Source organism: Ranitomeya imitator, chromosome 1, assembly GCF_032444005.1.
Source record: "Ranitomeya imitator isolate aRanImi1 chromosome 1, aRanImi1.pri, whole genome shotgun sequence".
Taxonomy (NCBI): domain Eukaryota; kingdom Metazoa; phylum Chordata; class Amphibia; order Anura; family Dendrobatidae; genus Ranitomeya; species Ranitomeya imitator.
This window is the reverse complement of record NC_091282.1, coordinates 772,752,372-772,767,710: the sequence shown is the minus strand read 5'-3', so window position 1 is coordinate 772,767,710 and position 15,339 is coordinate 772,752,372. Positions and strand designations below refer to the sequence as shown.

Genomic DNA, 15,339 nt, shown 5'->3' with positions numbered 1-15,339 from the left:
GGGGTAGCACCTGAATGGTAAAGGGATAACACACTTGACATAACATAGTAGCGCAGTGGTTAGCATTGCAGCGCTGGGGTCCTGGGTTCTAATCCCACCAAGGACAACATCTGTAAGGAGTATGTATGTTCTCCCCGTGTTTGCGTGGGTTTTCCCCGGGTACTCCGGTTTCCTCCCACACTCCAAAGACATACTGATAGGGAATGTACATTGTGAGCCCCATCGGGGACAGCGATGATAATGCGTGCAAACTGTAAAGCGCTGCGGAATATGTTAGCACTATATAAAAAAAATAAAGATTATTATATATTTTTTTTTTATTATATATATATATATATATATATATATATTTATATTTATAGTAGCGTCCACCCACAATGCTGCAGCCTGGGGGGTGGGGTAGAGCACCCTCTGGTGACAGCCACTGTTGTTGCAGCCACTTGTGTCGGGCCATACTACGGACACTGTGGACGTCCAGTACGGCTCCGTAGCCATGCGCCAGTAGGTAAGTACCTGGCTTTGTGGTGCTACTGCTTCTCATCTGTCCTTGTTGGGAGAGGGGCTTCCGCCATCATCATTAACCATATTGCTGAAACACGAGCCTCACGTTACTGACTGCGGTGTTGGTGAATGGATGGGGGCTGCATTCCTGTGCATGACAACTACATACTTCCTTTGCACAGGGACCAGCGCCATGCCAGTTGACTACACAGGAGGTCCCACTCCACACCTGATCCAAGACCCCTTAGCCCGGGAGAAGAAACGCCTCAGAACCAAAGATCGGCCGCCGCAATCACAACCACATCATGGTTTATTTAAATAAAGAAGTCATGAAAAGATGGTGGAATGTTCCTTTTAAGTCCTGTCTCCTGGGAGTCCCACATGGCATCAGAGGTGAAAGGTCACGGGTTCTGGGGGCGAGGTTCTGCACTTCCATCAGTTCCTCTTCTTGGTGCTGGAGCTGGGGGGTTCAGGCAGAAGCTCTAGATATTGGTAGCCAATGCCCATTCCCATAATGGAGAAGCCTGTGGGGATGGGAGAAGAGCAGCATGAGGAGCAGATCTAAAATGTAAAGTGCTGCAGAACATGTTGGCGCTATAGAAATAAAACAATAATCTGAACACACACACCTAATCTGCAGACTCTGCCCACCACTCTCCCCCATGCTTCACAATCCATCATTTCCCAAAGATTCTACTATTTCTCCCCCCTGAAGATTCTGCAATTCCACCCTCATCTTCCCTCCCCCTCCATCCAGTTCACATCGTGTTAAAGCAGCCCGTTTAACGCATGTATTGAACAAGTTGCGTTAACACAAGTGTGGATAGAGCTAGCAGATGCTCTATCTGCGCTAGCGGTGACGGACCCGGAAACGTTGCAGCCCACGTCCCAGGGTCCATCACTCAATGACGGAACATCGCTAGCGATGCACCGGAAATAGGGCTTAATGGCAGCGTTAACGGACTGCTTACAGTGCAATGTGAACTTAGCTAAGACCACCACTATCAAGCACAAGCGACAAGCCTGTCTCATGTCCTGACATTGTACCAAGGCAAAGCCCCTTCCTCCTCAAAGGTACTGTAGCAGCTGGATCTCAGCAGTTCTCTCATATTATTGATGCATGCACCGTCAACAGGGGCAAAAACAAACAGACGATGAGACAAGCAGACCATGAAACACACACACAGAGAGAAGCAGATGATGCTCTGCCCTTGCACAGACCGGCCACCGGAAACTTAGGATCCAGAGCAAATAAAAGTGATTCGTAGGTTATGGGTGATGAGCAGATAGTGCAGGACCTTGTCTGATCATGAAGGGGGAGCCATAACATGAGCACAGCCAGATCCTGACCTATGGAAGCTATAGTGTAACAGTAAAACAGTGATTTCTTGCTGACAATATACAGTATCAGCCAAAAGTTTTAGACACCCACCCCCCTACTGCAGTGGTTTTCCTCATTATTATTGGAATGTTCACATTGTAGATTCAGACTGAAGACAGCAAAATATAGAAGGAAGGAAAGAAAGAAAGAGCACGTCTGGATTCAAGAGCTAAAGAGCCGGGTATCACATTCTGGTTTGTGTCAGTCCTCAAACTCCTTACTGCCTTCAATTACTCTACGCCTCTAGCCCCCTTTGTCATTCTCTCTCCACCTTCATCAGGTCTTCAACTGTTCTGAAGAAGCTCACACTTATCAATCCATCTCACTTAAGTTGAGATTGAGCGATTGGAGGCCATGACCTCTGACGCTGCCTCTCTGTCTACTTTTCGGTCACATCACCTGGAGGGGTTTTGGGTCATTGTCCTGTTGCATCACAAATGGGACGATGGTCGCTACAGTGTCCACGCTGTGCTATTTGCCAATTATTTGAAATAATCACCTACGTGTCACCAGCAGACCTCCCCCATCACAGCCTCCCCTCTGTGCTTCACAGTGGGCAACACATGGAGGAACCATGAGCTCAGCTTTACTGCATCTCTCTGATCCAGTGCTTGTGTTGCTCAGTCCATACAAATCATCTTTTTTGCAGTCCTCAGTAGAGGCTTTTTATTCTTTGCCGTTCCTCAGTACCAGGGGCTTTTTTTTTTTTTTCTTTGCCTGCCTCAGTAGAGGCAGCTGCTGCTTCTTTTTTTTTTGTCATGAATAGTGGGTGGGAGTTTGTTCACCCTATCTCCACCCCAGGGTGTGGGTCCAGAAGCTAACTGCGGAACCTTTGGACTCACTCAGTGTTTCTGGAGATGAGCTCCAGAGCTGTGCTCATGTTAAAGAGAACTGAACCATTTTTTTTTTCCCTTGAATGGGCAGATCCCCAAAGACTACACTATATATTATTTTGTTTTCCTGTTATAGCAGAAGGGACGTTTGTTTGATCTAATTTTGCACTGATTTATGCATTTTTTTTTTTTAACAATAAACCAGGTGACACTTAATGGAAAGCGTTCCTGTGACTACCACAGAATGCACAAGAGGAATCTGAGGGGTAACTTATTCTGAACTGTATTAAACCTGTTTCTTTATGCCTTGTTTCTATATGTGCTCCTTTCTATTTTTGCTGCCTTTAGTCTGAGTGCACATGCCAGTAACAACAAGAAAAACTTTTGCATCTACAGGGGTATCCAAACTTTTAACTAGTACTCTATATGTACATCCTGTCAGCACCTCAGATGATGGAAAATACCGCATTCTTTCTTTGACAAAAGTAGCAACAGATAATGATGCACGAAGACAACAAGAAAAGCTGGTGATAAAAAGACATACTGCTTCCTGCGATCACAATATTTAGAGTCATGGCCAAAAGTATTGACACCCCTGCAATTCTGTCAGATAATACTCAGTTTCTTCCTGAAAATGATTGCAAACACATTCTTTGGTATTATTATCTTCATTTAATTTGTCTTAAATGAAAAAACACAAAAGAGAATGAAGCAAAAAATTGATCATTACACACAAAACTCCAAAAATGGGCCAGACAAAAGTATTGGCACCCTCAGCCTGAGGCCGGCGTCACACACAGCGTAAAACAATACGGTCCGTATATTACGGCCGTAATACGCTGAAAAGTCCCGAAAAAAGTGGTCCGTAGCTCCTCCGTAGGCAGGGTGTGTCAGCGTTTTTTGCGCATGGCATCCTCCGTATGTAATCCGTATGGCATCCGTACTGCGTGGTTTTCTCGCAGGCTAGCAAAACCAACATACCGCTATAGAAGTGATCCATGTGTCCCAAAAAGAAAAGAAAATATATATATACTGTCTATATATATATATAGTGTGTACAGTAAAATCACACTGACAGCTTACAGTAGAATAGGTAGAATAAATGTGTACACATAGAATAGGTATATATATATGTCAGTGAGACACATATATGTATATATATTAATATTTATTCCAGCGCTATACAGCTTGAAAGCCGGTAATTCAATTACCGGCTTTTTCTTTCTCCTTCCTAAAACCCGACATGATTTGAGACATGGTTTACATACAGTAAACCATGTCTTCTCTCCATTTTTTTTGCAGATTCCACACTACTAATGTCAGTAGTGTGTATCTGCAAAATTTGGCCGTTCTAGCTCTTAAAATAAAGGGTTAAATGGCGGAAAAAATTGGCGTGGGCTCCCGCGCAATTTTCTCCGCCAGAGTAGTAAAGCCAGTGACTGAGGGCAGATATTAATAGCCTGGAGAGGGTCCACGGTTATTGGCCCCCCCCTGGCTAAAAACATCTGCCCCCAGCCACCCCAGAAAAGGCACATCTGGAAGATGCGCCTATTCTGGCACTTGGCCACTCTCTTCCCATTCCCGTGTAGCGGTGGGATATGGGGTAATGAAGGGTTAATGCCACCTTGCTATTGTAAGGTGACATTAAGCCTAATTAATAATGGAGAGGCGTCAATTATGACACCTATCCATTATTAATCCAATTGTAGTGAAGGGTTAAATAAAACACAAACACATTATTTAAAATTATTTTAATGAAATAAAAACAATGGTTGTTGGAGTATTTTATTCAACGCCCAATCCAGTCACTGAAGACCCTCGTTCTGTGAGTAAAAAAACATAATAAACCAACAATATACTTACCCTCCGCAGATCTGTAACGTCCAACGATGTAAATCCTTCTGAAGGGGTTAAAACATTTTGCAGAAAGGAGCTGTGCTAATGCAGGCTGCTCCTCGCTGCAAAACCCCAGGGAATGAGGCTAAAAATAGATCAATGATCTATATTTAGCTTCATTTGCGGTGAGGCGCCCTCTGCTGGCTGTTCATAGATCGTGGGAAATTACCTAGAAAGCTCCCAGGCTTTCTAGGTAATTTCCCACGATCTATGAACAGCCAGCAGAGGGCGCCTCACCGCAAATGAAGCTAAATATAGATCATTGATCTATTTTTAGCCTCATTCCCTGGGGTTTTGCAGCGAGGAGCAGCCTGCATTAGCACAGCTCCTTTCTGCAAAATGTTTTAACCCCTTCAGAAGGATTTACATCGTTGGACGTTACAGATCTGCGGAGGGTAAGTATATTGTTGGTTTATTATGTTTTTTTACTCACAGAACGAGGGTCTTCAGTGACTGGATTGGGCGTTGAATAAAATACTCCAACAACCATTGTTTTTATTTCATTAAAATAATTTTAAATAATGTGTTTGTGTTTTATTTAACCCTTCACTACAATTGGATTAATAATGGATAGGTGTCATAATTGACGCCTCTCCATTATTAATTAGGCTTAATGTCACCTTACAATAGCAAGGTGGCATTAACCCTTCATTACCCCATATCCCACCGCTACACGGGAATGGGAAGAGAGTGGCCAAGTGCCAGAATAGGCGCATCTTCCAGATGTGCCTTTTCTGGGGTGGCTGGGGGCAGATGTTTTTAGCCAGGGGGGGGCCAATAACCGTGGACCCTCTCCAGGCTATTAATATCTGCCCTCAGTCACTGGCTTTACTACTCTGGCGGAGAAAATTGCGCGGGAGCCCACGCCAATTTTTTCCGCCATTTAACCCTTTATTTTAAGAGCTAGAACGGCCAAATTTTGCAGATACACACTACTGACATTAGTAGTGTGGAATCTGCAAAAAAAATGGAGAGAAGACATGGTTTACTGTATGTAAACCATGTCTCAAATCATGTCGGGTTTTAGGAAGGAGAAAGAAAAAGCCGGTAATTGAATTACCGGCTTTCAAGCTGTATAGCGCTGGAATAAATATTAATATATATACATATATGTGTCTCACTGACATATATATATACCTATTCTATGTGTACACATTTATTCTACCTATTCTACTGTAAGCTGTCAGTGTGATTTTACTGTACACCGCACTGAATTGCCGGCTTTTCTCTCTAACAGCGCTGCGTATTTCTCGCAAGTCACACTGCTTGTCCGTGTGTAATCCGTATTTTTCACGCTTCCATAGACTTTCATTGGCGTATTTCTTGCGCAGTACGGTGACAAACGCAGCATGCTGCGATTTTGTACGGCCGTAGAAAGCCGTATAATACTGATCAGTAAAATACGGCAAATAGGAGCAGGGGCATAGAGAATAATTGTGCCGTATTTTTTGCGAGTTTTACGGACGTAGATTCTGCGCTCTTACGTCCGTAAAACTCGCAAGTGTGACGCCGGCCTAATACTTGGTTGCACAACCTTTAGCCAAAATAACTGCGACCAACCGCTTCCGGTAACCATCAATGAGTTTCTTACAATGCTCTGCTGGAATTTTAGACCATTCTTCTTTGGCAAACTGCTCCAGGTCCCTGATATTTGAAGGGTGCCTTCTCCAAACTGCCATTTTTTAGATCTCTCCACAGGTGTTCTATGGGATTCAGGTCTGGACTCATTGCTGGCCACCTTAGAAGTCTCCAGTGCTTTCTCTCAAACCATTTTCTAGTGAGTGCTTTTTGAAGTGCGTTTTGGGTCATTGTCCTGCTGGAAGACCCATGACCTCTGAGGGAGACCCAGCTTTCTCACACTGGGCCCAAATTTGTTGGTAGTCTTCAGACTTCATAATGCCATGCACACGGTCAAGCAGTCCAGTGCCAGAGGCAGCAAAGCAACCCCAAAACATCAGGGAACCTCCGCCATGTTTGACTGTAGGGACCGTGTTCTTTTCTTTGAATGCCTCTCTTTTTCTCCTGTAAACTCTATGTTGATGCCTTTGCACAAAAAGCTCTACTTTTGTCTCATCTGACCAGAGAACATTCTTCCAAAACGTTTTAGGCTTTTTCAGGTAAGTTTTGGCAAACTCCAGCCTGGCTTTTTTATGTCTCGGGGTAAGAAGTGGGGTCTCCTACTATACAGTCCCTTTTCATTCAGACGCCGACGGATAGTACGGGTTGACACTATTGTACCCTCAGGCTGCAGGGCAGCTTGAACTTGTTTGGATGTTAGTCAAGGTTCTTTATCCAACATCCGCACAATCTTGCGTTGAAATCTCTTGTCAATTTTTCTTTTCCGTCCACATCTAGGGAGGTTAGCCACAGTGCCATGGGCTTTAAACTTCTTGATGACACAGGAACATTCAGGTCTTTGGAGATGGACTTGTAGCCTTGAGATTGCTCATGCTTCCTCACAATTCAGTTTCTCAAGTCCTCAGACAGTTCTTTGGTCTTCTTTCTTTTCTCCATGCTCAATGTGGTACACACAAGGACACAGGACAGAGGTTGAGTCAACTTTAATCCACGTCAACTGGCTGCAAGTGTGATTTAGTTATTGCCAACACCTGTTAGGTGCCACAGGTAAGTTACAGGTGCTGTTAATTACACAAATTAGAGAAGCATCACATGATTTTTCGAACAGTGCCAATACTTTTGTCCACCCCCTTTTTTTATGTTTGTTGTGGAATTATATCCAATTTGGCTTTAGGGCAATTCTTTTTGTGTTTTTTCATTTAAGACAAATTAAATGATATCAAATAATTTGCGTTTGCAATCATTTTTAGGAAGAAAATGATTATTATGTGACAGAATTGCAGGAGTGTCAATACTTTTGGCCATGACTGTATGTTCCAATTGTAATGTGAAATTGTGCAAACTGAAACTGCCATCACAAAACCAGTGACACCAGTCAGCTGAGGGAGAAGCTCTGGGACTGGAGCCACCAACGTAATTTATTACTCACTTGCAACCATCAATGGTGCCATGACTCCAATCGTCATCTGTGCAGTGTGGTAAACCCAGACTTCTGACAAGAAGTGTGCCAAAGCCATGATGAATGTCCACAGGGTGATGTGATACAGCCTGCATGTACAACACAAATGCAGGGTGAGAACAACCATCGGGAATGGGGTCAGAAAATATGGGGGCTAGAAAATGCAAGGCCAGGACACCCCGAGGAAATAAAGATCGCAAATGCAGGTCAACGACTCCATGGGGGAATGAGGTCAGAAAATACATGGCAAGGACTACACGGGAATGGTTGAACAACCATGGGGGAATGGGGTTGGCAAACGCGAGGCAAGGAACAAACACCGGGAATAGCAAACGCAGGGCGCTGAACAACCGCCGGGGCATGGGGATGGCAAACGCAGGGCGAGGAACAACCGCCGGGGCATGGGGATGGCAAACGCAGGGCGAGGAACAACCCATGGGGAATGGGGATGGCAAACGCAGGGCGAGGAACAACCCATGGGGAATGGGGATGGCAAACGCAGGGCGAGGAACAACCCATGGGGAATGGGGATGGCAAACGCAGGGGGAGGAACAACCGCTGGGAATCAGAGATGGCAAACAAGGGTGAGGACGCCACTGGAGAATGAGGCCAGAAAATACATGGCAAGGTCACCAGAAAGCTACAAAATGCATGGCGAGGACCTCATTGGGAAATGATATTAGAAGACACAAGGCAAGGATTCCATGGGAGTTAGACAACATAGGACAAAGACTTCATGGGGGAATAGAAAAAAACAAACACAGGGCGAGGACAAGACGGGAATGGGAGCTACGGACAGGTTTCTGATTAATGCATACATTTTATTCTTGATGTCTATGGCACAGGCGCAGCGGATCACTGAGGACAGCAGCGTCCAGATCCCGAAAGTCCGAGCCTGCAGACCATTAACTGGGGAAGAAAAAAAAAAAAAAAAAAAAAAAAAAAAAAAGATTAGGGTTACATGGTCACATGATGCACGCCTGGCGCATGCCATTTATGATTCCCCCACGGAGCGCCTAAGTTACAGCAGAGGAATGAAAACTTCACTTACAAAACCCTTCCCCACATCTCATACCCTCCCTTTATATGAATACTGAACACCCATCTCCAGTGAGGAGCACCCCTCGGATGTCAGGTGCAATGTTTTACTGGGGTGTGAGGGGAATGAGACGTGGGGCTCACATTTACCTTGGCCAGGCTTCCCTGTGTACAGCTTATCACTGAGGAAACTGTGGTCCCTGAAGCTTTGGAGCGTATTCCCTGCCGCAATAATAGCGACCATCATCAGCCAACTGCGCAAGACGGCGAGAAAACGGCTCATCCCGTATACAACCGCAGGCAAACAGGAGGAAAGAGAATCCTGCAGAGACTAAAAAATGGGGTGTAAGCCATGGCACCGGCGCTGGAGACAAAACACCAAGGACCCAACATTAATCAGAATAAAGGGCCTTGAAAACGTCTTTATACCCTGTCAAGGTTTCTACATTTTTTTCACATCTCACACGCCCACAAAGTTAACATCTCTCAAACTAACACGTGGTATATTGTCCCCCCTTAACACACACACTGTGGTATATATTGCCCCACTGCTACACACGCTGTGGTATATATCCCACCTAATATGGTATATAGATTGCCCCCCTCATACACACATTGTGGTATATATCCACCCTAATATGGTATATATATTGCCCGTCATATACACACTGTGGTATATATATTGCCCCCCTCATACACTCACTGTGGTATAAATTGCCCCCATATACACACACTGTGGTATATATTCCCCCCCCCATACACACATTGTGGTGTATATTGCCCCCCCCTCATACACACACTGTGGTATATATTGCCCCTTCCCCCTCATACACACACTGTGGTGTATATTGCCCCTTCCCCCTCATACACACACTGTGGTATATATTGCCCCCTCATACACACACTGTGGTATATATTGCCCCCTCATACACACACTGTGGTATATATTGCCCCCTCATACACACACTGTGGTATATATTGCCCCTTCCCCCTCATACACACACTGTGGTATATATTGCCCCTTCCCCCTCATACACACACTGTGGTATATATTGCCCCTTCCCCCTCATACACACACTGTGGTATATATTCCCCCCCCCCATACACACATTGTGGTATATTTTGCCCCCCCCTCATACACACACTGTGGTATATATTGCCCCTTCCCCCTCATACACACACTGTGGTGTATATTGCCCCTTCCCCCTCATACACACACTGTGGTATATATTGCCCCCTCATACACACACTGTGGTATATATTGCCCCCTCATACACACGCTGTGGTATATATTGCCCCCTCATACACACACTGTGGTATATATTGCCCCTTCCCCCTCATACACACACTGTGGTATATATTGCCCCTTCCCCCTCATACACACACTGTGGTATATATTGCCCCTTCCCCCTCATACACACACTGTGGTATATATTGCCCCTTCCCCCTCATACACACAGTGTGGTATATATTGCCCCACCTCATACACACTGTGGTATATATTGCCCCTTCCCCCTCATACACACTGTGGTATATATTGCCCCCCCTCATACCCACACTGTGGTATATATTGACCCCTCATACACACACTGTGGTATATATTGCCCCCCATACACACACTGTGGTATATATTGCCCCCCATACACACACTGTGGTATATATTGCCCCTTCCCCCTCATACACACACTGTGGTATATATTGCCCCTTCCCCCTCATACACACAGTGTGGTATATATTCCCCCCCATACACACACTGTGGTATATATTGCCCCCCCCTCATACACACACTGTGGTATATATTGACCCCTCATACACACACTGTGGTATATATTCCCCCCCATACACACACTGTGGTATATATTGCCCCCCTCATACCCACACTGTGGTATATATTGACCCCTCATACACACACTGTGGTATATATTCCCCCCCATACACACACTGTGGTATATATTGCCCCTTCCCCCTCATACACACACTGTGGTATATATTGCCCCTTCCCCCTCATACACAGTGTGGTATATATTCCCCCCCATACACACACTGTGGTATATATTGCCCCCCCCCTCATACACACACTGTGGTATATATTGACCCCTCATACACACACTGTGGTATATATTCCCCCCCATACACACACTGTGGTATATATTGCCCCCCTCATACCCACACTGTGGTATATATTGACCCCTCATACACACACTGTGGTATATATTCCCCCCCATACACACACTGTGGTATATATTGCCCCTTCCCCCTCATACACACACTGTGGTATATATTGCCCCTTCCCCCTCATACACACAGTGTGGTATATATTCCCCCCCATACACACACTGTGGTATATATTGCCCCCCCCTCATACACACACTGTGGTATATATTGACCCCTCATACACACACTGTGGTATATATTCCCCCCCATACACACACTGTGGTATATATTGCCCCCCCCTCATACACACACTGTGGTATATATTGACCCCTCATACACACACTGTGGTATATATTCCCCCCCATACACACACTGTGGTATATATTGCCCCCCCTCATACCCACACTGTGGTATATATTGACCCCTCATACACACACTGTGGTATATATTCCCCCCCATACACACACTGTGGTATATATTGCCCCTTCCCCCTCATACACACACTGTGGTATATATTGCCCCTTCCCCCTCATACACACAGTGTGGTATATATTCCCCCCCATACACACACTGTGGTATATATTGCCCCCCCCTCATACCCACACTGTGGTATATATTGACCCCTCATACACACACTGTGGTATATATTCCCCCCCATACACACACTGTGGTATATATTGCCCCCCCTCATACCCACACTGTGGTATATATTGACCCCTCATACACACAGTGTGGTATATATTCCCCCCCATACACACACTGTGGTATATATTGCCCCTTCCCCCTCATACACACACTGTGGTATATATTGCCCCTTCCCCCTCATACACACACTGTGGTATATATTGCCCCTTCCCCCTCATACACACACTGTGGTATATATTCCCCCCCATACACACACTGTGGTATATATTGCCCCTTCCCCCTCATACACACACTGTGGTATATATTGCCCCTTCCCCCTCATACACACAGTGTGGTATATATTCCCCCCCATACACACACTGTGGTATATATTGCCCCCCCTCATACCCACACTGTGGTATATATTGACCCCTCATACACACACTGTGGTATATATTCCCCCCCATACACACACTGTGGTATATATTGCCCCCCCTCATACCCACACTGTGGTATATATTGACCCCTCATACACACACTGTGGTATATATTCCCCCCCATACACACACTGTGGTATATATTGCCCCCCCTCATACCCACACTGTGGTATATATTGACCCCTCATACACACAGTGTGGTATATATTCCCCTCATACACACACTGTGGTATATATTGCCCCTTCCCCCTCATACACACACTGTGGTATATATTGCCCCTTCCCCCTCATACACACACTGTGGTATATATTGCCCCTTCCCCCTCATACACACAGTGTGGTATATATTCCCCCCATACACACACTGTGGTATATATTGCCCCTTCCCCCTCATACACACACTGTGGTATATATTGCCCCTTCCCCCTCATACACACAGTGTGGTATATATTCCCCCCCATACACACACTGTGGTATATATTGCCCCTTCCCCCTCATACACACACTGTGGTATATATTCCCCCCCATACACACACTGTGGTATATATTGCCCCTTCCCCCTCATACACACACTGTGGTATATATTCCCCCCCATACACACACTGTGGTATATATTGCCCCCCCTCATACCCACACTGTGGTATATATTGACCCCTCATACACACACTGTGGTATATATTCCCCCCCATACACACACTGTGGTATATATTGCCCCTTCCCCCTCATACACACACTGTGGTATATATTGCCCCTTCCCCCTCATACACACAGTGTGGTATATATTCCCCCCCATACACACACTGTGGTATATATTGCCCCCCCCTCATACCCACACTGTGGTATATATTGACCCCTCATACACACACTGTGGTATATATTCCCCCCCATACACACACTGTGGTATATATTGCCCCCCCTCATACCCACACTGTGGTATATATTGACCCCTCATACACACAGTGTGGTATATATTCCCCCCCATACACACACTGTGGTATATATTGCCCCTTCCCCCTCATACACACACTGTGGTATATATTGCCCCTTCCCCCTCATACACACACTGTGGTATATATTGCCCCTTCCCCCTCATACACACACTGTGGTATATATTCCCCCCCATACACACACTGTGGTATATATTGCCCCTTCCCCCTCATACACACACTGTGGTATATATTGCCCCTTCCCCCTCATACACACAGTGTGGTATATATTCCCCCCCATACACACACTGTGGTATATATTGCCCCCCCTCATACCCACACTGTGGTATATATTGACCCCTCATACACACACTGTGGTATATATTCCCCCCCATACACACACTGTGGTATATATTGCCCCCCCTCATACCCACACTGTGGTATATATTGACCCCTCATACACACACTGTGGTATATATTCCCCCCCATACACACACTGTGGTATATATTGCCCCCCCTCATACCCACACTGTGGTATATATTGACCCCTCATACACACAGTGTGGTATATATTCCCCCCATACACACACTGTGGTATATATTGCCCCTTCCCCCTCATACACACACTGTGGTATATATTGCCCCTTCCCCCTCATACACACACTGTGGTATATATTGCCCCTTCCCCCTCATACACACAGTGTGGTATATATTCCCCCCCATACACACACTGTGGTATATATTGCCCCTTCCCCCTCATACACACACTGTGGTATATATTGCCCCTTCCCCCTCATACACACAGTGTGGTATATATTCCCCCCCATACACACACTGTGGTATATATTGCCCCTTCCCCCTCATACACACACTGTGGTATATATTGCCCCTTCCCCCTCATACACACACTGTGGTATATATTGCCCCTTCCCCCTCATACACACACTGTGGTATATATTCCCCCCCATACACACACTGTGGTATATATTGCCCCTTCCCCCTCATACACACACTGTGGTATATATTCCCCCTCATACACACAGTGGTATATATTGCCCCTTCCCCCTCATACACACACTGTGGTATATATTGCCCCTTCCCCCCCATACACACACTGTGGTATATATTGCCCCTTCCCCCCCATACACACACTGTGGTATATATTGCCCCTTCCCCCTCATACACACTGTGGTATATATTCCCCCCCATACACACACTGTGGTATATATTGCCCCCCATACACACACTGTGGTATATATTGCCCCTTCCCCCCCATACACACACTGAGGTATATATTGCCCCTTCCCCCTCATACACACTGTGGTATATATTCCCCCCCATACACACACTGTGGTATATATTGCCCCTTCCCCCTCATACACACACTGTGGTATATATTGCCCCTTCCCCCTCATACACACACTGTGGTATATATTCCCCCTCATACACACTGTGGTATATATTGCCCCTTCCCCCCCATACACACACTGTGGTATATATTGCCCCTTCCCCCCCATACACACACTGTGGTATATATTGCCCCTTCCCCCTCATACACACTGTGGTATATATTCCCCCCCATACACACACTGTGGTATATATTGCCCCTTCCCCCTCATACACACACTGTGGTATATATTGCCCCTTCCCCCTCATACACACACTGTGGTATATATTGCCCCTTCCCCCTCATACACACACTGTGGTATATATTGCCCCTTCCCCCTCATACACACACTGTGGTATATATTGCCCCTTCCCCCTCATACACACTGTGGTATATATTCCCCCCCATACACACACTGTGGTATATATTGCCCCCCATACACACACTGTGGTATATATTGCCCCTTCCCCCCCATACACACACTGAGGTATATATTGCCCCTTCCCCCTCATACACACTGTGGTATATATTCCCCCCCATACACACACTGTGGTATATATTGCCCCTTCCCCCTCATACACACACTGTGGTATATATTGCCCCTTCCCCCTCATACACACACTGTGGTATATATTCCCCCTCATACACACTGTGGTATATATTGCCCCTTCCCCCCCATACACACACTGTGGTATATATTGCCCCTTCCCCCCCATACACACACTGTGGTATATATTGCCCCTTCCCCCTCATACACACTGTGGTATATATTCCCCCCCATACACACACTGTGGTATATATTGCCCCTTCCCCCTCATACACACACTGTGGTATATATTGCCCCTTCCCCCTCATACACACACTGTGGTATATATTGCCCCTTCCCCCTCATACACACACTGTGGTATATATTGCCCCTTCCCCCTCATACACACATACCTCTCGGACGTCACCGGTTATCTGTGTGGCTTTCCCGCTATCTGTACATTATTTACAGTCATCACCTCTCACCTGACAGCTTTGGCCACACACCCCAATCACATGACCTCGCTCTGTCCAATGATTATGCTGAATCGTCGCAATCCTCTAGTGAGAATTCGCCCCGCCTATCTCTGTCACCAAAGG

The 15,339-nt window shown here is 45.9% G+C and overlaps 2 protein-coding genes across 4 annotated transcripts in view; one reads left to right on the top strand and one right to left on the bottom strand.

The window, feature by feature from the left end:
- FLVCR2 (FLVCR choline and putative heme transporter 2) overlaps positions 1-840 on the top strand; it is a 29,105-nt gene extending 28,265 nt beyond the window's left edge. The window contains exons 11-12 of one of the 2 annotated variants that reach the window (XM_069736178.1): positions 437-505; positions 684-840. In XM_069736178.1, coding sequence (XP_069592279.1) covers positions 437-505 — 69 coding nt within the window. In that variant the 3' untranslated portion in view covers positions 684-840. The remainder of the gene's footprint in view (positions 1-436; positions 506-683) is intronic. The other variant, XM_069736187.1, reaches the window with a different exon arrangement.
- On the bottom strand, positions 794-15,292 carry ERG28 (ergosterol biosynthesis 28 homolog). 2 transcript variants are annotated; one of them, XM_069736212.1, is made up of 5 exons: positions 15,226-15,292; positions 8,837-9,017; positions 8,467-8,557; positions 7,619-7,737; positions 794-1,025 (listed from the first exon to the last, which is right to left on the bottom strand). In XM_069736212.1, the coding sequence occupies exons 2-5, from the start codon at positions 8,967-8,969 to the stop codon at positions 937-939; spliced, it is 432 nt and encodes a 143-aa protein (XP_069592313.1). In that variant the 5' UTR covers positions 8,970-9,017; positions 15,226-15,292; the 3' UTR covers positions 794-936. The 2 variants fall into 2 exon arrangements, with proteins under 2 accessions (XP_069592313.1, XP_069592305.1); XM_069736204.1 differs by having other exon boundaries at positions 15,154-15,256.
- Between the last annotated feature and the right edge of the window lie 47 nt (positions 15,293-15,339).